Consider the following 22,396-nt stretch of genomic DNA (forward strand, 5'->3'; position numbering starts at 1 on the left):
GCACATACTAATTATTACACTTGGTTGAGATCCTGGGATAAATTTTAGGAATACATCTCACTTTATATTTCTTGGGAGCCTGGAGGATAAGATGAAAATAGCAGAAATTTGCTTATGTGGTGGTTTCCCAAAGCTCTTTGCCCTTTAGGGCCTGTGGAACTATACTCTCGGGGGTAATTAGACTTTGTCGGAGAACAGGCTTCCTTCCTTTGTGTTTTTCCAAGAAACACTATGGCTGGAGTTTATTTTATACAGCTCTTGTTCAAACTGTCCTACCTACCTCCTGGGCTAAGAAGACCGTGCATTGGATAGGAGCACTTCTTCAGCCGCTAATTAGAGCAGCCTTCCCCAACTGGCTCCCCTCCTTAGAGGAAGGGAGGCTTCTGGTGAAATAAACCCCTAACTCAGCTATGCAAATAACACCAGATGACTCTTTGGGCTGGTTGTTATTCTTGAACAGTGTCGCATTTATGATTCTTAATGAAAACTTTCTGGGAAGCTGGAACAACAATTCTGTACCCCAGAGACTAAAACCTGCTTTTTGAAATGATACTCGAGTTAGTTTGCAAGTAGTAAAAACAAAAACAATCATCATAAAGGTCTGCTTCTTTGCAAACAGAATCTAATTTACAGCTTCCTTTTGGTCTCTACAAACCTGAGTTATTTGTTATGGAATGTTATTTGGGCTGGAGATGAATCGTGTAGAGAAAATAAATGCCCCAAGGCTGGTTTGGCCATATGCCAGGAACACCAGAGAGAGCCTCAGTTTAAAAATGAAATAAATAAAGTAGGGTTTAAGCCACCCCTCTGACCTTGGGCCCTTTCTTTATTTCAGGCTGTTGTTACTTATCACCTGGACTCTAGAATTATCTTCTCTCCCTGCTGCAGTCCCTCTTGGAGCCTCCCTACAGGACTGCTAGATTCCCGCCAGGGCTCTCCATCCTCTCCTCGCTTCCCTTTGCCTCTGCTGCTGGATCTCCCTAGCCTAGCCTGCACAAAATCCTTAGGGGATTCTTGCTAAATGCACTTGCCTAGGGCCCATCCCAGAGAGAATCAAATTCAGCATATGCAGGTCCGCGCTTGGGCCATCAAGCTGCTCAGAGACTCTGATGCACAGGCCGAGAGGCAGTGGCTGGCTGAACCAAGTCCAGGTCCTTCCCAGCAAGGGTTTGAGGCTTGTGAGAGGTAGTCACAGCCTACCTGGCTCTACAGCACCTCCCAAGCTGCAGCCATGTGCCTTCCATTCCCTACCTTTGTTTCTGCCATTCTTCTCACTTGGAGTGTCGTCCCCTTTCTCTTTGTCTATCCAAATTCTACCCATTTTCAAGTTTCCACTCAAGTTCTAACTCTTACCCTAGGAACCCTTCTTTGACCAAAATGTGTCCTCTCCTTACTTTGGACTTCGGCGTCACTGCCCTTTTACTTGGTGCTTTCTCATTTGCTTTACGTTAGTTATGTATTAATATACATCAAGCCTCCATCATATGAGGTGTTCTGGGAAGAAAGTAGTGAGTAAAAATTGGTGCAGTCCTGGTTTTGAGCTCTTTGCTGCTAATGGCATTCACCCCATATAATCACAGGGACTTATGAACCACCAGAAAAGAATAAGATTGAACCTGGCAGTTGTTAAACAGAAAGGCCTCAAATATGGACAATTGGAAGACAAACCATACAAAACGGATTCAGTGGGGATTTTGGCCAAGATCCCATGAGATTCCTGGCAATTATCAAGGCATCTCAAATTCACAATGAACAACCAAACAAAACCTCCCTAAAAACAATTCTTTTTCTTCAGTAGATAACACAATAGTCAGCAGTTAGTTTTGCCCTGTTCTAAGCTTTATAACTACAATAAGAAGCATAAAATTACTGTTCAAAGGAGAAAACCAAAAATTATTTCAGGCTTAGAGAGGATTGACAGATATCCTTGTTAGGATATTTCACTCATCTGCAATCCAGAGAGCGATGGTAGGCTGATTTCCTTTGTGAGTGGGATTTATCTGGGGATATCTTTGGTTAGTGTCCATTGGGTTTCCCTGTTCTGTGGTTGATGGCTCTTTTTCCCTCTGTTGCAGATGATGGGAGGCAAGGGCCTTAAACAGGCCACAGAAATTGCTATATTAAATGCCAACTACATGGCCAAGAGATTAGAAAAACACTACAGAGTCCTTTTCCGGGGTGCAAGAGGCAAGTATGAACTTTAGTCTGTATTCACCTTGGTTTTCTTCCTTGGCCAAACCAAGTTTGGCCTAGTGGATGAGGCTTTCAGAAGAGGGTGGGGAACTTCTGTTTCTTAGCACAGACCAGAGAAAAGCCTAGAGTTACTGGAAAGCACTTCAGTTTAGTAAACAGGATATCACTATTTGCAAGGCTCTGCCATGCACTTAGTCTCTGAAGCGCACGCCAACACGGAGCCCACACCACTGAGAGACGTATACATAAATACCATGCACTCATTACCTCCTCCAGTTCCATGGGAATGAGTGGAGTAATTCAGACTGGGCAGAGGCAGGGCAGAACAGTTGGGAGAGCCTTCTGGGAGGAGCCATTTGAGATAAGCCTGAAAGGAAGAGTAGCAGAACCCCAGTAAACAGAGATACAGGAGCAAGCCGGAGAGAAAGGAGTTGTCTGGGTGGCAGGAGTGTTGGGTGGGTTGAAGGATGGGATAGGAGGAAAGGGAGCAGATGAAGTTGAGGCTGGAGAGGTAGCATGGGGCTTTGAAGGCCTTGGAAGGCTCTGGACTCTACAGTTGGGCCAGGAGGGTTTCTGAGCAGGGTAATGACAGGATTAAGAGGATGTTAATATCATTAAGACAGTAGGAGATGAACATGCTGTTAGAAGGAGAATCAGGGGAGTTAGTTACTAATTAGTTGAGAGTGAAGAAATGTTAGGTATACCCTCCCTCTTAGAGGGAGTAAGAGATGGAGGAACAAGCTCTCCCTGGAAGTGATGGGAGAGGCTGGAGCAGGTAGACTTGCAGAGATATGGCTCTGGGCACAGGATCTGAGAGCAGGCTCTTGGAATTGGTGGGACCCAAGGAAACAGTGTTGAGAAGCCAGAGCAAAACCCCTGAAGCAGATGGCTACATGGAGTGGGTGCGGAAAAGTGGCATCTGGTGAGGGGGGCTCTGTGCCGAGGCAGCTTTAGATGCCCCCCTTCCCAACCCCCAGCGTTTGTCATGGCGCCTGTCCTTCCTGCCTCTGCTCTGGCCCCACCTCCTCCCTGAGGCTGCCCTTTCCTTTCCCGGTGGTGAGAACTGCTCCTCTTGGCTCCCTCCTCCGCGGAGGATTCTCCCACTCCGTTTATCATCTGGCTGTCTCCTGCAGACGTTGAGCTCCTGCCCGGCGGAGGCTGTGGCTGCCTCGGTCCCTGGCATCGTGTCAGCACAACACGCACGTGTCAGCTGACACACATGTGGGTGCTCTTACGTGACATGGAGGGACAGGCTGAAGAGCAGGTGGCTTAAAAAGACTCAGGTCTCATGAGTCTTAAAAAGCACCATTACCTTTCACAATTAGGAAGCCTTTAGGGCCCAACCGTGCGGTAGATGCTAGATGGAAATGGGCTGAGAAGTAGGCTGAGGTTGGGAGAAGGGAGACGCTTTCATGGTTTGGGGGGTTTGGTGGTGAAGGGGGACAGGAGCTGCTTCAATAGGATGCAGCTTTGTTTTGTTTTTTTTTTGCGGTACACGGGCCTCTCACCGCTGTGGCCTCTCCCGTTGCGGAGCACAGGCTCCGGACGCGCAGGCTCAGCGGCCATGGCTCACGGGCCCAGCCGCTCCGCGGCATGTGGGATCTTCCCAGACCGGGGCACAAACCCGCGTCCCCTGCATCGGCAGGCGGACTCTCAACCACTGCGCCACCAGGGAAGCCCAGCTTTGTTTGTTTTTAAATAAGAGAACAAGATGATTTTAAGCTGCCAGGGAAGAGGCTGTGAAGAGGGGAGAGTGAAGCTACAATAGAGGGAATAATAGGAGGGGGGGAGTCAAGTCAACCTGGAGGTGGTGGGAGGGTGGCGCTAAGAGTCAGGTGGACAGGCGGCGCATGGGCTGTGGGCACAGAATCTGAGACCAGGGAGCCACGGGTCTTGAGCTTGGGGCAGAGATAGCAGAGAGCTGTCAGTAACCAGTGCCCAGACCCAGGGCCACGGGTACGAGGCCACTCTTTGGCTCTTAGTGTCTCCAGCCCAGGGAAGTGTGCATCTCCACCTGTGATCTTTAATTTAAAGGCTCATCTTGCTTTGTAAATATGTATCCAAAAGGGTGGTTCTGGAGTTTGAAAATAGAAAAGAACTAAATAATCGGGAGCTCTGGTTAACAATGCTCCCCAGAGAGCAGGAAAGAAAGTTGTGGGCAATATGTCACTAAGCAACACAATGAAATGCTTTTGTTGGGTATGAAAGAAGCTACAAGAGCTACTAATTAATTCAAATATAGCTCCTGTGCTGTGAGATGCATCCTGCTTATGTATTGGCCTTCAGGATTAGCATCAGTATTGGTTTTGTCTGATTATATAAGTCATGTACATATGCTCAACATAGAACATTTGGACAATAAAAAAGTTTGAGGAGGGGGAGGGGAGCTGCGGGTGAAGGCAAAAAAAAAAAAGTTTGAGGAGGAAAATGTAAGTGATCCATGGTTCCATCAAGCAGACATAACCACTGAATATTCTGCTGTATTCCTTCCCACCTTACTTTTAGACAATTGAGATCATATTATAAACACAGTGTGTATCCTGTTTTTTAACTTTATTTTATATTGCGATTATTTCCCTCGTCATTAAAGGTGCTTTGAAGGTTGCTACATCGATTCTATCATATATACCATGATTTAAGTAATTGTAGGGGTCCCCCTCCCGCGCCCGCCTCCTGCCCACCATGTTATTTGCATTTGTAACAATGCTGCAATGAATATCTTTTACCTAGATTTTTTCTTTAAACGTCCTTGACTATTTCCGCAGGTTAGAGTTGTAGAAGAGAAGTTATCTCAGAGGATCTGAATGCATTTAAGTTCTTGAAATGTATGGCCTTATTTCCCCTCAGAGACAATAGCAATTGATTTCATTCTAAGAGCATACGAGTGACCATCGCATTAGGGCCCAGAGAGCACCAAGTGCCGGGCTGGGAAAGCAACACAAACCAAACCCAAAATGTCTTTGCCAATTTGATGGGTGAAAATCATCTTTTTGCTTTAATTTACAAGGTTTAGGGTTTTTTTTCTTCTAATTGTTATTTTTTATTTAATACTTCCTTAGGATTAAGTCTATTTAACAACTTCATTGAGATAGGATTCACATACCATACACATCACCCACTGAATTTCAGTGGTTTTTAGTGTGCTCACAGAGCTGTGAGATGCAAGCCTGAGTTCTTTAGAGCAAGAACGAATGTGGTGTGGACCGCATGGGGATGCATGGCACTCCAGGAGAGGAAAGTGAATGAGTACCTGTGGCTCAGGTGCCTGCCGTGTGCTTGGCATCACGTGACTGGTTCGGGCAGAGACTGTCCCAGGAGATTCGCAACACAGAAAGATGGATGAAATTTCCATTTGTTTCCATTTTATCCAAGAATTAAATAATGAATTGTATTTCTCATCCCAAGCAGAAAGAGATTGGTGATTACAGGCTTTCTCACCCAATCCCAAAGTTCATGAAACCAAATATTGTCTCGTGTTTGGTCTGGTAAACACATTCATTATACAATCGGAGGCTTAGTATTTTAGGGTCTAAAAAAGAATGATCACCGTACCTCCTGAGAGCCGAAAATAGAAATGTTCTTAATAAACACATTGTATTCCAAAATGTCTAATGGCAATATTAGAAGACGTTACTCATCTTAATCATATTTACCAGCTCTAAATAAGACTGGAATCACGGACGACTGTGAGGCAATAATTTTAATGAACTCCAGGCTTCCCTTTATGAACCATTTCTTTGAGAGATTTGAAAATACCAGCGAAACTTGTTGAGGCTTAGGGTTTTGTGAAACAAGGAAGTGATAGCCAAGAATTGGGATGGGGAAGCAGCAGTAGTATTTATTCTGCTAGGATAAGGAAAGGAATTACCTCAGGTAGGGTGAGGTGTTTTTAAAGGAGGAACTGAAAAAATTCACAGGTGTCTGCTCTTGTGGGAGGCTAGGCTCACTGTTTGACCCAAGTAGAGTTCCCATCAGTGGATAGGCCATTTTGTTAGTAGCCCAGTGTTTTATTTACGTTTTAATTTCTTAAATGCTTATCTCTTTTTGACCTTAGGCAAACCTAACTCTGCCTGGAAATTCCTGTCCCTGAGAGGTTTCCCGGTGGCCTTTATGGGCAGGTGGACATGGGCCTTAGAGGCTGGACCCTCACATCCCTGGCTGGGAAGTGACCTCCTGAGGCTAGAGGGGGGTGGCCCACCTACTTGACCTCATTCCCAGGGAAACAGGAGTCTTGATGCTGTTAGTTGTGGTCCCTGGGTTGCAAATGAAAAGCTTGACCGAGTGTTGATTGCCCACCCAAGCTTTCTAGTTAGCTAGTAAGTTCCATTTATTTCTAGGCACTCACTCTGAGGATGCAGGATAAGAAGGTTTCGGTGCCTGCTCTCAAGGAGGGTTTTGGGAAGCCTTATCTTTCTGTAGCACTTTCCCATGTCATCTTCAGCCTTGTAAGATAATTAACACATGAGGGGCGGAGAGGGGAGATGTTCCAAGCTTAGAGCCAAGCCGCTTTCTTTCTTTTTTTTTTTTAATTGGGGTATAGTTGCTTTACAAATCTGTGTTAGTTTCTTCTGTACAGCAAAGTGAATCAGCAATATATATATATATATATATCCCCTCTTTTTTGGATTTCCTTCCCACAGGGAGCATAGAGTTCCCTGTGCTAGACAAAGTTCTCATTAGTTATCAATTTTACACTTAGTAGTGTATATATGTCAATCCCAATCTCCCAATTCATCCCCCCCCTTACTCCTTAGTATCCATACGTTTGTTCTCTATGTCTGTGTCTCTATTCTGCTTTGTAAATAAGATTGTCTATACCAGTTTTTTTCATATTCCACATATATGTGTTAATATACGATATCTGACTTACTTCACTCTGTATGACAGTCTGTAGGTCCATCCATGTTTCTATAAATGACCCAATTTCGATCCTTTTTATGGCTGAGTAATATTCCACTGTATATACGTACCACATCTTCCTTTTTCCTTTTTTTTTTTTTGGCGGTACGTGGGCCTCTCACTGCTGTGGCCTCTCCTGCTGCAGAGCACAGGCTCCGGACGTGCAGGCTCAGCGGCCATGGCTCACGGGCCCAGCCTCTCCGCGGCATGTGGGATCCTCTCGGACCGGGGCACGAACCCGTGTCCCCTGCATCAGCAGGCAGACTCTCAACCACTGCGCCACCAGGGAAGCCCCACATCTTCTTTAACCATACGTCTGTTGATGGACATTTAGATTGCTTCCATGTCCTGGCTATTGTAAATAGTGCTGCAATGAACATTGGGGTACATATATCTTTTTGAATTAATTTTTAATCTTTTCCAGATACATACCCAAGAGTGGAATTGCTAGATGATAGTTCTATTTTTAGTTTTTAAGGAACCTCCATACTGTTCTCCATAGTGGCTGTATCAATTTACATTCCCACCAACAATGCATGAGGGTTCCCTTTTCTCCACACCCTCTCCAGCATTTATTGTTTGTGGATGATGGCCATTCTGACTGGTGTGAGGTGATACCTCATTGTAGTTTTGACTTGCATTTCTCTAATAATTAGTGATGTTGAGCATCTTTTCAAATGTTTGTTGACCATCTGTATATTTTCTTTGGAGAAATGTCTGTTTAGGTCTTCTGCCCATTTTTTGATTGGGTTGTTTTTTTTTGATATTGAGCTGCATGAGCTGTTTGTATATTTTGGAGATTAATCCTTTGTCAGTTGCTTCATTTGCAAATATTTTCTCCCATTCTGAGGGTTGTCTTTTGGTCTTGTTTATGGTTTCCTTTGCTGTGCAAAAGCTTTTAAGTTTCATGAGGTCCCACTTGTTTATTTTTGGTTTTATTTCCATTTCTCTAGGAGGTGGTCAAAAAAGATCTTGCTGTGATTTATGTCATAGAGTGTTCTGCCTATGTTTTCCTCTTAGCGTTTTATAGTGTCTGGCCTTACATTTAGGTCTTTAATCCATTTTGAGTTTATTTTTGTGTATGGTGTTAGGGAGTGTTCTAATTTCATTCTCTTACATGTAGCTGTCCAGTTTTCCCAGCACCACTTATTGAAGAGGCCGTCTGTGCTCCATTGTATATTCTGGCCTCCTTTGTCATAGATCAGGTGACCACAGGTGTGTGGCTTATCTCTGGGCTTTCTATCCTGTACCACTGATCTATATTTCTGTTGTTGTGCCAGTACCATACTGTCTAGAGCCAAGCCACTTTTCTTTTGCTCTTCCATCATCCCCCCGACCCCTCTTCTTTCCTTGCTCCTTCAACTTACCCTTTCAGACTCTCAGCTATAGTCATGGTTAGGCCCAGAGGAAACACATACTCACTGAAAATTAAAACTTGCACTGATCAGTTTATACAATTTCTACTTCAGATTACTCTGACTCACCATATGCCATATATTTGTATATTTTTTCTCCTTAAAAACTGCAAACAAAGATGAACATCTTGGGATCTGGCCTCCAAGAACAACCAAGTTTAAATTTCACCCCTTTTCAGCCTCAAGTAGAGAGAGAGAGAGAGAGATGCCGAAATCCCACTACAGTTTCCATTTGAACGTATTAGAATATGGACTTAGAAAAGAACATCTGAACCTCATTTTGAAAATGGAGCTCTTCCCAAACCACTTGGCTGTGGCAGGGCCTCTGCAGATGAAGTCTTGCTTTAGCAGCGCTGGGCTGGGCTGAGCTTGGCTTGATGCGGCCTTTGAGCTATTACTGAACCTCTGCTTGAAAGACTGTGCTGTCTGCCCGCCAGCAAGAGAGACTCCTCCCCACCGTGTGTCCGTCTCCTCCTCCCCTCCTGATGGCTGAGTGTTCTTCAGAGCAGTGAGCTCCATTAGCCGCCTTCTTTGAGTCATTGTCATGGTACTGGGATGGCTGCCAGAGCCTCAGAAAAGAAAGGTCGAAGCTTGAGGTTGGGCTCCCCAAATGGGGTAGTGTCGTAGGGCATTTAGCATTTCTGAAATTAATAGTTGATGGATTTAAATAATGTCATGATTTTCCCCCTGAACATTCCAGCTGGTCATTCCTTTTAGGCACTTTTTTTTTGGTCTAAGTTTATCTACCTCTGAATACACCTTTCTAGTTTTGAACCACACTCCTTACAATTGAATCCTCATCACGGTTAGAAAGCTTGTTTTAAAAATATGCAGTGACAGTATATTCAAAGTCTCAGGTTCTCATACTTTTGTTTTCAAACAAAGCCAATCCCTTCATATGTATTCATCACACAAGAAGCTGAGCAGTTCACATACTAGATCTTCAGGGGCTGTTAATGACTGGAGCTTTTCTTCTCAGGCTTGAGGAGTTATGTCAGCTCCAAGTATCTGTAAGTAGATTCACTGTTTGCTGAGGGTCAGGATAGCGGGTTAAGAAGGAGTACGTTATTTTCACCTGAGTAGATACTTTCCTTGAAGGAAATTCATCAGTTGTGTGGGCCATGGAATTTGGGAAGCTCCCGGGAATGTTGTTCTATTTAAGAAAATGCTGACTTACTCCATGGTTTATTCTAGATGTTGGATGGGTGGTCAACAAGTCATGCTGGGGAGATGGCAGCCTGAGGCTAGAGAGGCAATTGGTTTACAAATTAGAACAAAGTGAACTGACCCCCACAAGACTTCGGCCTCATCAGCTCCTTGCCACTTGTGGTGTGCTGTTTGACAGCCCTTATTTCTAATTCTCAGCCTGAAGCCTGAAACCAAAACCTCAAAAGCCCCTTTGAAGAATCAAATAAAATTCTGTGTCTTATGGATATTTGTTTAGTATGTATTTACACACACACACAGAAGAAACCGTTATTTGATGTTGGGAGCAATGTTGTTGAAAAGGGTGTCAATGTACCTTTAACTCTAGAAATATATAAAAGGATCAGGCCCATGATAACATGTTTAACTGTCCCAAGTAGATTTTAGGTCCTTTGAGTAGAAATGGTCTCATCCCCTGGGATCTCAGCAAGTCTTCCAGCTACTGTTCCACCTCCCACCAGCCTCCTGGCTCATGGGTGTATTGAGCACTGAGGACGGGACATATTGGCCCAACATGTTAACAATTTTTATATGTAATAAGAGCAGATGAAATCTTTGTTGTCAACTGTAAACTTACCAAATGCCCATGGTTTCTTGGTCCTCAATGATATGCATTAAAAAGCTGGTTTATTTGTTCATTTGCTTGGGTAAAACAACAAGCTGATGTTAATCTTGAGCTGCAATAATCTTCCTCAACAGGTTATGTGGCTCATGAGTTTATTTTGGATACAAGACCCTTCAAAAAGTCTGCAAATATTGAGGCCGTCGATGTGGCCAAGAGGCTTCAGGATTATGGTGAGTGGTCTCCCGGGAGTGACCCCTTGTAGGGGAACTTGGGTTTTTGACATTCATGTAGCTGCCCATGTTGGCTATGGACCACAGACTGAAGGTGCAGGTACCATAGTAAACTGATCCACAGGCTAAATGGGGATCTGGGGGCTGTGGATAGAGAAAAAACTTTCCCCATGACTCCATCGGTACCATCCTTCAAAAGATATTAAATCACGCATCTTGAATCCATCAGCAGCTAGGTAAAGAAGACTTTATAGTTAACAAAGTTAAAAATCCCAGAGAAAATGATTGCTGCTGTCTGCCCATGTTTCTGGTAAATCCTTCCACCTATCCTACTCCTGGTAAACAGAGAGGTCCATGAAAGTGAAGGAAGTGAAGCAGGCATCCTGTAGGAGTGTTAGAAAGAGGAGTGGCATTTGAGTTTTATAGCCCTCAGTCGTGGCATAGCTGTTTCAGCTGCTCATAGAGATGAAGGAATAGGTGCACCTTGTTTTCCCAGAGATGATGTGATTTTCTGTGAAGTCTTTTATCTGTGTGTTGTTAGTGGATGTTCACTCAGCACAGCCGTTATTAAAATACATTTTCTTAGTGACATTATTAACATCACAGAACCTTCAATTCTCAGGAAGGCTAAGTTGGGGAGAACTTTGCCTTTTGATGGACGTGGAGTCCTATCTGAATTTTAAGATGATTTGAATGACTTCTTTTAATAAGGAATGTAAAAGCTTTAATAATTTAATAGTTTTACTATCATAACGGGAGTCCCACGTGTGTGACTCATTTCTCTCGTGAATGAATGATCTTATTATGTAGAGTTACACTGACAATAAATGGGAAAACCAGAGTTTTCATTAATGAAATTAGCCATTACCTCAAAATCTCCTGTTGGCTGCTCCTATGACCTGACTTAACTTCTCAGGCAATGGCTGAGTGATGGCTGATTCAGGTTAAGGCTTCCCTTCTGCGATATGTGGTCTGTATCCCGCATCTGACTGCAGAAGCATTTGCAGGGAGCGAGGTGGGGGATGGAGGTAGGAGGGAAGTGGTATTTGAAGTCACTGCCCAGTATTTCCAAGTTCTGCTCTATCTACAACCTTGATATTTTGATGTTTGATAGAGTGATGGCTATGCTTGCCCTAAGCCCAGAATTGTCCAGGTGCCTGGCACATAGGAGGCACTCAGAACAATTGTGCTAAATAAGTGAGAGAATGAATGAATGGCTAAGTAAAAAAAACAACAGCGAAAATGACAGCACAGATTCTGGGTCTAAATCACCTACTGAATCAGAATTACTGATTACACTAGGGGTGAGGCCTAGTAATCTGTGTTTACAAGCACTTGGATGAGTCCTATCAGGTGAGTTGTGGGTGGGGCATGCTGCCATATGGCAGAGATTTCCAAACTTAACCTGATTCTGATATGAGTTTTTAAAGGCTCATACCTTGGATTTCCTGAATCAGGGTTAAAATCCAGGAATCCATGTTTCCATGACAACTCAGATGGTTCCAGATATGGGAACCACTACTACAGCAGAAAATACTGGGCTGAATTTGCTCACACATGGAATTGAGGTCAGACTTAATGGGTAATGAGATCAGCTTGTTGTTTAAAAAAGAAATCCCTTTCTGATTTGGGTGACACAGTTGTAGGCATTTGTCAAAATTCGTTAAATTGTACACTTAAGATTTGTGTATTTCACAATAAGTAAACTATCACAAAAATATGGGGACAGATATTGAATTCTAGCTAATAATATGCATGCTGAAGTGTTTAAGGGGGAAGTGTACTGATGACTGCAACATGCTTGGAAATGCATCAAAACTAAGATGGATGCCTTAGATATGTGATAGGAATAGATGACTAGATAGATATGTGATAAAGCAAACAGAGCATCATTGTAGATTCGAGGTAGAAGGTATATGGGTGTTCACTCTACAGTCCTTTCAACTTATCGGTATATTTGAACAATTTTATAATAAAATGTTGAGAAGACAATCCCTTAAAGAATGCAGGCATGACTCTATAAAGCACTCCACGTAATGATGCACACCAGAATTGGGAACCATTGCCCTCCAGGGCCAACTTAGTTGACAGAAATATCAACCTGGGAGCTGTTCTTCATCTTTTAAAGTTTCATAGGAAAAAGTGTAAGAATTGGGAAAAAGTGTCTGGCTTTTGTCCAGGAAAAGACACTCTTGACCATGTGTCTTGTCGATTGATCTTAACATGTGAAAGCTTTTGGAAACATAGAAATACCTTCATCCTGTATTCAGTGTAAAGGTGAAGACTTTCTACATCCTGGGCAGGCCTCAGTTTCCTCATCTGTAAAACAGGGGCAGTAACACTCACCCCAGGCTCCTTAATGCTTGTTACCTCATTATTTAACTTTTGGTAGGCTATAATATTTTAATTTCTCTTAACCTAAAGTATTACATGAACATTATAAAAAGATTCTAAAACACAAAGTGAAATAAAAAGCCTAGCCTTGTTTTCTGGCAATAGCCCTGTTAGAATTTTAGTATTTATTCTTCAAAGCAGCTTCCCTCATAAAAATATACATACATACATAAAGTGTATGTATATATACACATATACACACATATATGTGTATATATATACTTTGCCATTTTTAAAATAGAAATGAGACAATATCATTAGGTAGCTTGCCTTTTTCACTTAAGTTGGGTAAACATTCAAAAATATTAACTAATATACATTTAAATACTAAGAATGGTTGCATATTTATTGTATGGAAGCCCAGTAAAATTTGCCTAACCAATCCTCTATTGTTGGATGTTAGGTTATTTCCTAAGCTTTTCTTCCATAAATAGTGCTAAAATGAATCCCTAGATATATACGGTAGCAAATTTATCAGATTATTTTCCTTGGGATAAACTATAAGATGGGGAGGGTCTCTTCTTCCCAATTGGGGAGGTCAAAGTTAGTGACACAAGTTCCCCCATCTCCTTTGCAGGATTTCATGCCCCTACCATGTCCTGGCCAGTGGCAGGCACTCTCATGATTGAGCCCACTGAGTCGGAAGACAAGGCAGAGCTGGATAGGTTCTGCGATGCCATGATCAGCATTCGGCAGGAAATCGCCGACATTGAGGAGGGCCGCATCGACCCTAGGGTCAATCCACTGAAGGTACGTAGGCACTGGTACTTTATCTAAAATATCCCAGAGAGTCGAAAACAGTGTCTGGATGGTGTGCCGGCAACCTCTGAAGTCTTACTGGAAGATGATATTCGTGCCTAGAATAATGCCATTCTTCTGAGCAGACCATACGTTCATTACCTGGAAGTTTAAATCTTCTTGAATCAACACAACAGTGGTTACTCAAGTATAATGTGGTTATTTATTTTCTTTTTCCTTTTTTTTTTTAAAAGATTTTTTTGATGTGGACCATTTTTAAAGTCTTTATTGAATTTGTTACAATATTGCTTCTGTTTTATGTTTCCGTTTTTTGGCCACGAGGCATGTGGGATCTTAGCTCCCTGACCAGGGATGGAACCCGCAACACCTGCATTGGAAGGCAGTCTTAACCACTGGACCGCCAGGGAAACCCCGAATGTGGTTATTTCTGATATGTTTTAACTTTATGTCTGTGTTTGGTGGTTGCAGGAGCTATTTACCCCACAAGGACCCAGTTGGCTTCCAAAGGAGGGAGCAGAGGCTGAAGGACCCTATATAGTTGGAGAAGTCTTATCATTCTGTGTCTCTGTTTGATGTACTCTACTGGGATTATTTACCTTATAAACTCTGGATAAATATATTCTTTTATTGGAGTAGTTCTCTCTTAGAACAACCAGATTGGTACTTGGCCTCAATGTTTTACCATGCTTATGGCCTACACTGGAAAAAAATTGTTAGGCATTACTTCGCCTCTTCCAAAATATGTTCCTTTTATATCTGGTCAGAGCTCTAAGTTCTGCATGAGGTCCAGACATTATTAAGCTGAGGGATCATGAATTGAGAATACCTCGAAGGCTGTGGTTCTGTTGTTATGGCTTCAAGCCAGAGGAGTACGAGATGTTCAGGGGAGCTCAGACAAGTTCCAGAGCTGCCCAGCTGAAGGTGGAGTGCTGGGGCCAGTGGCTGGCGGGAGAAGGCCAGCACCGTGCTCAGTGTGAGTTTGACAGGGTAGTGGAGGAATATATGATTTGCTCTCATTATTATTTCTCTTTTCTCTGGATTCTTTCAGGGTTTAGGCAGTTTTTTTAAAAATAGCAATAGACATCTAAAGAATACAATAATGAGATACAAAAGCAAGTGGAGGGTAATACTCACAGGATGATATAAGGTTTAAAAGTGTACCAAACTAGGCTCTATGCAGTTTATTAAAATATGCAGTAATAGTATAAAAACACGACGAGAATTGTGACAACCAAATTCAAGGTAGTTGTTATCGCTGGGGAGGAGGGCCAGCAATAAGATGGAAAGGGGATATGCAGGCAGCTTCAACTGTATCTGTAATGTTTCTTGTTTTAAAAGGTTAAGAAATATGACAAAAATGTTGATTTATGTTGGGTGCTTATTTTATTACTGTAACTTTCTGATATTTGGAATATTTCACAGTAAAAATTTCCCTACCAAAATTTCCTTCCCCCCAAACTGAAACAAAACCACCACCCTCCGTCCATGGGCTTCCATCACCTCACTGGTTAATGTGATGTGCAGAAGGAAAAGGCAGTGTTCTGCTCTGACCCCTCTCCCATCCATGTCTCTGTCTCAGATGTCTCCACACTCGTTGACCTGCGTTACATCCTCCCACTGGGATCGGCCGTATTCCAGAGAGGTGGCAGCATTTCCACTTGTAAGTTCTCCTCTGAAACTGGATGGGCCAGCTGGTCCATGTTCATGGGTGTATGAGAGGCCATCACCTGCTCTGAAGGGCTCCCACTCTTGCTGTCTCCTCACCATAGTGACCACATGTAGTCAGAACAATGCAGAACCCAGGAATTGGCTTTCAGAGCTCTGAGGTCAGAGTCAGAATGCCGACCAGGGGCCTGGGAATCCTCAGGGTGCACAGTGCAGGAAGACCAAACGAGAGTCCCTGTCAAGTGGATCGATGTTTTCTACCATCATCCAACAGAGAGATGGCCCCAAATGCAGTCTTTCTCCCCTTTGATTCTTAGGTGAAGGTGCTCTGTGGTATGCTCGGCAGAGTAGGGACAGGGGGATTCGGATGGACAGTAATGAAGGAGTTTGGATTTTAGCTTTTTATACTTTTTGAGTACTTGTTGGGCTAATGGTACCTCAGGCCGTGGGAATATCATTGCAGTTTCCTCTTCCCCACCAAGAGAAACCTCTCAGAATATCCCAGAAGATTTCCGTCTTTTGTCCCTTGCAGCCCTTCGTGAAACCAGAAAACAAATTCTGGCCCACCATTGCCCGGATTGATGACATCTATGGAGATCAGCACCTGGTTTGTACCTGCCCACCCATGGATGTTTACGAGTCCCCATTTTCTGAACAGAAGAGGGCCTCTTCTTAATCTTCTCTCCCTAAGTTCAAGTGACTGATTTAATGGCTTTGGAGCGCCTGATAAAGAAATGTTTCACTTTCCACCACAGACTCAAGTAGGGGTTTTATATACTGTGTATATTTTTGTAATCTCTCTCAAGGTAAATGTAAATACAGTTAGCATAGTGAGTGGAAGCTCATTGTTGGAAGATTGATTTGCTTTGGTGCCTCTGCTTTCACATGTAGCAGTTGACGTTCAGGTTGCCTTGATTGGGACCACTTAGTTTTTTGCATAGAAAATTTGGGGTGTGCTAGTAACTTTAACTCCAATGTAGCAAGTCTGCAGTATAGAGACTATACTGAAGATCCGATAGACGTATTTTTATTCCAAATAAGTCCTTGTGGACTGTGCCATCTGTGGGAAATCCCAGGGCAAATGTTTACATTTTGTATACACTGGAGAAATCTTTTTCCTCCTACTAATTTGCCTAATCTGTAATAGTATTTCTGAGTGTTCTCCTTTTTCCATGTGTGTAGTTTTAAAAAAATCTGCAATTAATAATATTCTAATAAAAACATTGCAATTTGAAGAATGCCTTCCTGGTCCACTTTCCAATGTTAACTCCCATGTACCCTAGTTTCAGAGGAGTTTGAAGGGTAATGAGAATACCCAACCCAGCAGAACCGTTACATTATTAGTTGTGTCTTTGGCTAAAGAAACAGTTTGTATGTCTCGGTCAGCAGTGAATGCCACTTTAGCCCTTTCTGCTAGAATTGTGTTTGGCTGCATATAACTGAAAAACAACCACAGCAGTTTAATTAAACAGCAGCTCATTTTTTCTCATTTAACAGTAAGTCCAGAGATAATAAGCCGAGGGGTAGTCTTCAGTCTTCCTGTTCTGCCTTCTTTGCATACAGTCTTCATCCTCACGGTCTTAAGATGGCTACTGCATACCCGGGCATCACATACCCATTCTAGGCAGGAAAAAGGAGGAAAAACAAAAGGCAGATTCCATCCAAGTCAGCTGCTTTTGAAATGCTTTCCCGGAGGTTCCACCCAGTAACTTCTGCTTACTTTTACCTGGCCAGGCTTGGTTCAAATTGCCACTCCTAGCTGCAAGGGAGTATGAGAAGGTCTTTTACCTGGGCATGTTACTGCCCCAAAGAAAACCAGAGGTTTGTTAATTGAAGAAAAGGAAAAGAATGAGTTTCAGGTAGGCAACTAGCACGCCTGCCACAAATAACTTTTCCCCAGAAATAGCAAATGCTTCATATGTTCTTCCCCAAAAGTTATTGAGCATCTGCTCTAACCCTGACTACTTGGTTCCTTGTTTGTTACTCAACCAACCATCGTTCAAGCTATTATGATAGTGACCTGGATGAAAGGTCTGCGTGCTCTATTGAATGCTCTGCAAGCGGTCTACTCATTCTCACACTTAAAAGTTTGTAGAACTGTTCATTTCAGCCTAACTAAGCAGTAGCGAAGTGATGGGATCCATGGTTCCTTTTTTACATAATAATTAAATGATTAATGTCTGTTGAGTACGTCTCAGGTACTATTCTAAGTGTTTATTATTTCATTGGAGCCTCACAACATTCCACTTTTACACGAGGGGGAAGGTATGGAGAGATGCCCAAGGTCACACAGCTGATGAGAAAGAACAGCCAGAATTTGAACCCAGGCTGAACAACTCCAGTTCCTACCGGTGTAAACTGGGTACCACACTGCCATGGTCACCACACACCTGGAGACTCTGCCCTTCCTGAGCTGGAAACCAGGCTCTCAACACAGACTGACCATCAGGGAATGGAGTAGCCCCTTCTGAGGAAGGACAAGCATGTGTAAACAAACCATCAGAGTGAACAGCAATTCTTTTCTTTCTTATCAGACTGTAAAGTGTTAGTGGTCGGGTGCCCATGTTGTCTCCACAGCTGGTCATTCACTGCTTGCCCTGGAATATGTTAGGGGCAAAAGCAGGTGATTAAGAGAGTTGAAGTAAACTGTCTGTCTTCACTATTAAGTCACTCATGCGTTCACCTGAGGCTTGTGCCGTCTTTCCCTGCTCCGGGTCTTCTTTGCCCGTGTAGTACCGTCCACCTGGAGCACTTGTCCCTGTCACCTTTGCTTTGCTGGCTCCCGTTTGTTCTTCATGTTCCAGCATCTCTTCAGGAGGTCTTCTGCACATCTCCATGAAATGGGATCTCTTATTTTCTAGCTTGGCACTCAGTTTGTTATCCTACACTCTTTGCACAGTTAGTACTTATTCTGTTTACTTGGTTTTTGTCTGCCTCATTAGACTAAGTTTTCTGAGAGCAGGGACCATATCTCATTCATCATTGGATTCCCAGTGCTGAACTGGGGTCTTCCACATTGTATGTGTTCAACAAACAAATATAAATTGAATGAAGGAATAATCCTTGATCTCAAAGAGGGACACTGCCATGGAAACCAGTATTCCCAGTGCATGCTGTGAGGGTTCTATTAAAGCTAAGTACAAAATGCCAGGCCTAGGAGACACGCCTCTGGACAGGCTTTGTGTAGTTCCCCCTCACCCCCACCTTGTGATAAAATTTACCATTTTAACCATTTTAAATTATTCAATTCAGGGGCATTAAGTACCTACAAAATGTTATGGAGAATATACCTTTTGAGCACTTTTGAAGATGAGGAGTCTGATGTAGACACACACATACATCCTGTGAATCGGGCATCCCCTTGGCCTTCTCACAGCCCTGGGACAGGCCACAGGCCACTCCTGGAACAACCCTCGCCTAGCAGCTGTGTGTCATAGAGGGGAAGGGCCCCAGCTCAGTCTGAAAACCCCATGAAGGATTTCCCTGGTGGTGCAGTGGTTAAGAATCCACCTGCCAATGCAGGGGATACGGGTTTGAGCCCTGGTCCGGTAAGATCCCACATGCCGCGGAGCAAGCAAGACTGTGCGCCACAACTACTGAGCCTGTGCTCTAGAGCCCACGAGCCACAACTACTGAAGCCTGCAAGCCACAACTACTGAGCCCACACACCTAGAACCCGTGCGGCGCAACAAGAGAAGCCGGCGCAACAAGAGAAGCCACCGCACCTGGGAAGCCTGCGCACCGCAACGAAGAGTAGCCCCCGCTCGCTGCAACTAGAGAAAGCAGAAGACCCGACGCAGCCAAAAATAAATAAATAATAATTTAAAAAAAAATCATGAACCCTCTAGATACATATAGGGAACGTGTTTTCCAATGACCAAACTGGTGCCTTTCATGCAAATAAAGGAGGTAGGTGCCAGTTTGGGGTGCAAGAAGCCATCTGGTACAAGCAGTTTGGAAGTTGAGATGTTAGCACTTTGAGAGGTTTGCAGGGCTCTGGGACATAACATTTGGCTCAGACATCAGCCAGGGTTAGGGATGTTGCCTAGGGCAGTGGTTTTCAAACCTTAGTGTGTCTAGATCACCAGAAGGGCTTATAGACAACAGAACGCTGAGCCCTGATGCATTTCTGATTCAGTACCTCTGGGGTAGGGCCAGAGAATTTGCATTTCTAACAAGTCCCAGGTTTTGTTGCCTCTCAGCTTTCTTTGTTCACATTTCAGAGACATTTCCAGAACTCTAAGCCTTTAAGGGATGGGTCTGGGGAGGCAGGTAGGGGTGAGGAAGAGGCTGGACTTAGTCAACCTTGCATCTTTTATGCAAATCTTACCATTTTGAGAGGAAAATCCCTCTATGACCGGAGCAGACTGTCCTAGAGCCGATGCCACCTGTGCTTCCGCCTGTCTGGCCTGCTAGGCTCGCTCCTGCCATTTGGAAAACAAATCAGCTTTATTATCAATAAGAAGCCAGTTGGAGACTGTGGTTTTAGACCTCTAGCTGGAAGGGCTTGCTTCTCCATTTTTACCCCCATGCTTCAGCAATCTGAGCCCGGGGACACCCCACTCAAGAAAAAAGCTTGAGTCTGTAGAGCAGATACGCTAATCCAGAACTGCCGCCCTGCGCTGATCCCAGGTGAAGGGAAGAGATGAAAAGGGGGGGTGCTTCCCCAGTGCTAGTGGAGTAACGTGGTGATCATCATCAATCACCTCCTCTGTGGAGAGCAGTAAGAGGTAAGCCAGGAGGCAGGAGTGTTACATCAGCTGAGGTCATTCCAGAATGTCCAGAAGATAAGAATCCAGGAAGCAGGAGTTGGTGCCCAACACAGAGCATACTACTCTCATAAGTCTGTTTATTTTCCTCCTGGGTGTAGTGCAGGATAGCAACCACAGTACTTGCTTTGTAGTCAGACTGCCTGGGGTGGTATCCCAGCTCCCCTATATCGTACCTGTATGGCCTCAGAGAAGATAATTAGCATCTCTGAGCCTCAGTCGCCTTATCTGTAAGATGACATTACCACTCCTAGGTGAGAGTGAATTCGATATATTGTTTGGAACCTGGCACAAAGTAAGTGCTCCTAAGTGTTAGCTCCTGTTATTATCCTCATCTTCACATAGGATCTAGTGTCCTATTCTATACATCCTGCACTCCCTGTACCAAGCACAGGAGTCCTGACTCCAGTTTGACTTACCTTGCATTCAGATCCATCTTCTTTCCCTTTCCATTCCTAAGGGCCCTTTTCCTCTGGACCACCAGAGAAAGTGGGAGGAACATGAGCTGTGACTTCATACGGATCTGGATTAAATTCTCAGATATACCAACTGTTTTGAGACAACAGGCAAATTCACCTTTCCTTTCTGCACTTCAGTTACTTAAGGTATAAAATAGCAATAATAAAAGTACTTACTTCAGTCAGCCTTGTTGTAAGGATTAAACAAGATAGAGTGAGCACTTGGCATAGTGTCTGGTACCTAGAAATCACTATCTTATTCAGCAAACTAACTGAGCCATTATGTATCAGGCACCATTCTAAATGACAGAGATACAAGATGAACAAGAAAGTTAAGTCCTCTTTCATGGGACATCAATTCTAGATGGACAAACACATCAAGACTTCACAGTATTAAATGTTCTTTAGAAAACAAAAACCAATATGGTCTGTGGGTGGGTAGTGTTTGGGAATCCTTTATATTAGGTGACCAGGGAATGATTCTCTTACAAGGTGACTTTCAGGCTAAAATCTGAACAAAAGGAAGCCAGCCATGACTAGATGTGGAGAAGGGGCGAAGGGGGTGTTCAGGAAGAGGGAGAAGCATATTTGAAGGCCTTAATATCTGTATTCTCCATCTTATTTATTTAGCATTTGGTTATTTTCAATCTCATATGTAAAGGGTTTTAAGAATCCCTGGGAAATAGGGAAGGAAGAAAGAAGATGAGGAATAAACGCTGGGGTCGAAGAAAGGTGTCCGAATCTTTCTGGAGTCAAGAAGGGGGAGGAGGGGTTTGAGCCTAGAGTCGAGATCATAGGGAATGAAAATAGGGTCCAGAGAGGAAAAAAGGGACCCCGGCACAGGAATGGAGGGCTTTGAGGGAAAAGGAGAAAAGGTATTGGGGAGGGGGAGCGGTCCTTGGGTCAGGAAGGGAGGGAAGGATTTGTAATTGGGGAAGGAGGGAGGGAAGAGAACTGAAAGTGGGAAAAAGATGCAGGTTAGGAACAGCAAGGAAATGGGGGAGGCGGTGGTAGGGGTCTGTGGTAGGATGGGGAGAAGGATCCAGATGTGGAAGAGGAAGGAACATCATTAGCTCAGTGACACGGCAGATGAAAGAAATGTTGGGGGGAAAGAAAAGCCAGATGGAGGGGTAGGGGAGGTGGGAGAAAGTTCTCCAGGGGGAGAAGGAAGAGAAGGGAGTCAAGAGCACGAACAATTGGCCCAATTAAGGAGGCAGGAGAGGACTCCCTCAAATTAGGAAGAGGAGAGAAATCAAGAGAATGGGGAAGGGGGATGGTTAAAAAGTTGACCTGAGAGCACAGGGTCTGACAAAAGGAAAGGGTGGAGGGTAGGAGGAAGCCCAAGCTTGGGAGGGAGGGAGGCCAGCAGTAAGCAGAAGGTGGAGGAAGAGGAGAGAAGCAGTGTTGGGTGGAGGGTGGAGGGTGGGTGGCAAGTGGACCGAGAGACCTAGGGTCCAAGTTCCCTGGATGAGAAAGAGGCTGGGAGGGGGGGCACCAGACATAGCGGAGTGGGAAGGTCTCTCAATACAGGGGTAGAGGGAGGACCCCATGATTAGGAGGGAAATGTGTGTGGGAGGGGAGGACGCTGAGAGAAGAGGAAGGACAAGGAAGTCTTTCTTAGAAACCAACTAGGCGGCAAGAGTTCTGAACTGAGGGAACCATACAGGATCCAAACCTGAGGCCAGAGGTAAGGAAGTAAGAGGCAGGGGGGTGACAACCTCAGGGTTAGGATGTCTGTGAGGTTGAAAACTGAGTCCAGAGAGCAGCAAAGCCCTGAGGACAGGGCTGGTGGAAACCTCCCAGGAAGGGAGCTGAGGGGCTGGAGGACCCGCCTGCTTATTAC

The 22,396-nt window shown here is 44.1% G+C and overlaps 1 protein-coding gene across 1 annotated transcript in view; it reads left to right on the forward strand.

The window, feature by feature from the left end:
* The window catches only part of GLDC (glycine decarboxylase), a 99,683-nt gene extending 82,907 nt beyond the window's left edge, over window positions 1-16,776 (forward strand). Inside the window, exons 21-25 of the mRNA XM_065878897.1 lie at window positions 2,076-2,187; window positions 10,413-10,508; window positions 13,480-13,652; window positions 15,241-15,321; window positions 15,859-16,776. Of these exons, the coding sequence (XP_065734969.1) occupies window positions 2,076-2,187; window positions 10,413-10,508; window positions 13,480-13,652; window positions 15,241-15,321; window positions 15,859-16,002 (606 nt within the window). The 3' untranslated portion in view covers window positions 16,003-16,776. The remainder of the gene's footprint in view (window positions 1-2,075; window positions 2,188-10,412; window positions 10,509-13,479; window positions 13,653-15,240; window positions 15,322-15,858) is intronic.
* Window positions 16,777-22,396: the final 5,620 nt, after the last annotated feature.

This window comes from Phocoena phocoena, chromosome 6 (assembly GCF_963924675.1).
Source record: "Phocoena phocoena chromosome 6, mPhoPho1.1, whole genome shotgun sequence".
In the NCBI taxonomy this organism is placed as follows: Eukaryota; Metazoa; Chordata; class Mammalia; order Artiodactyla; family Phocoenidae; genus Phocoena; species Phocoena phocoena.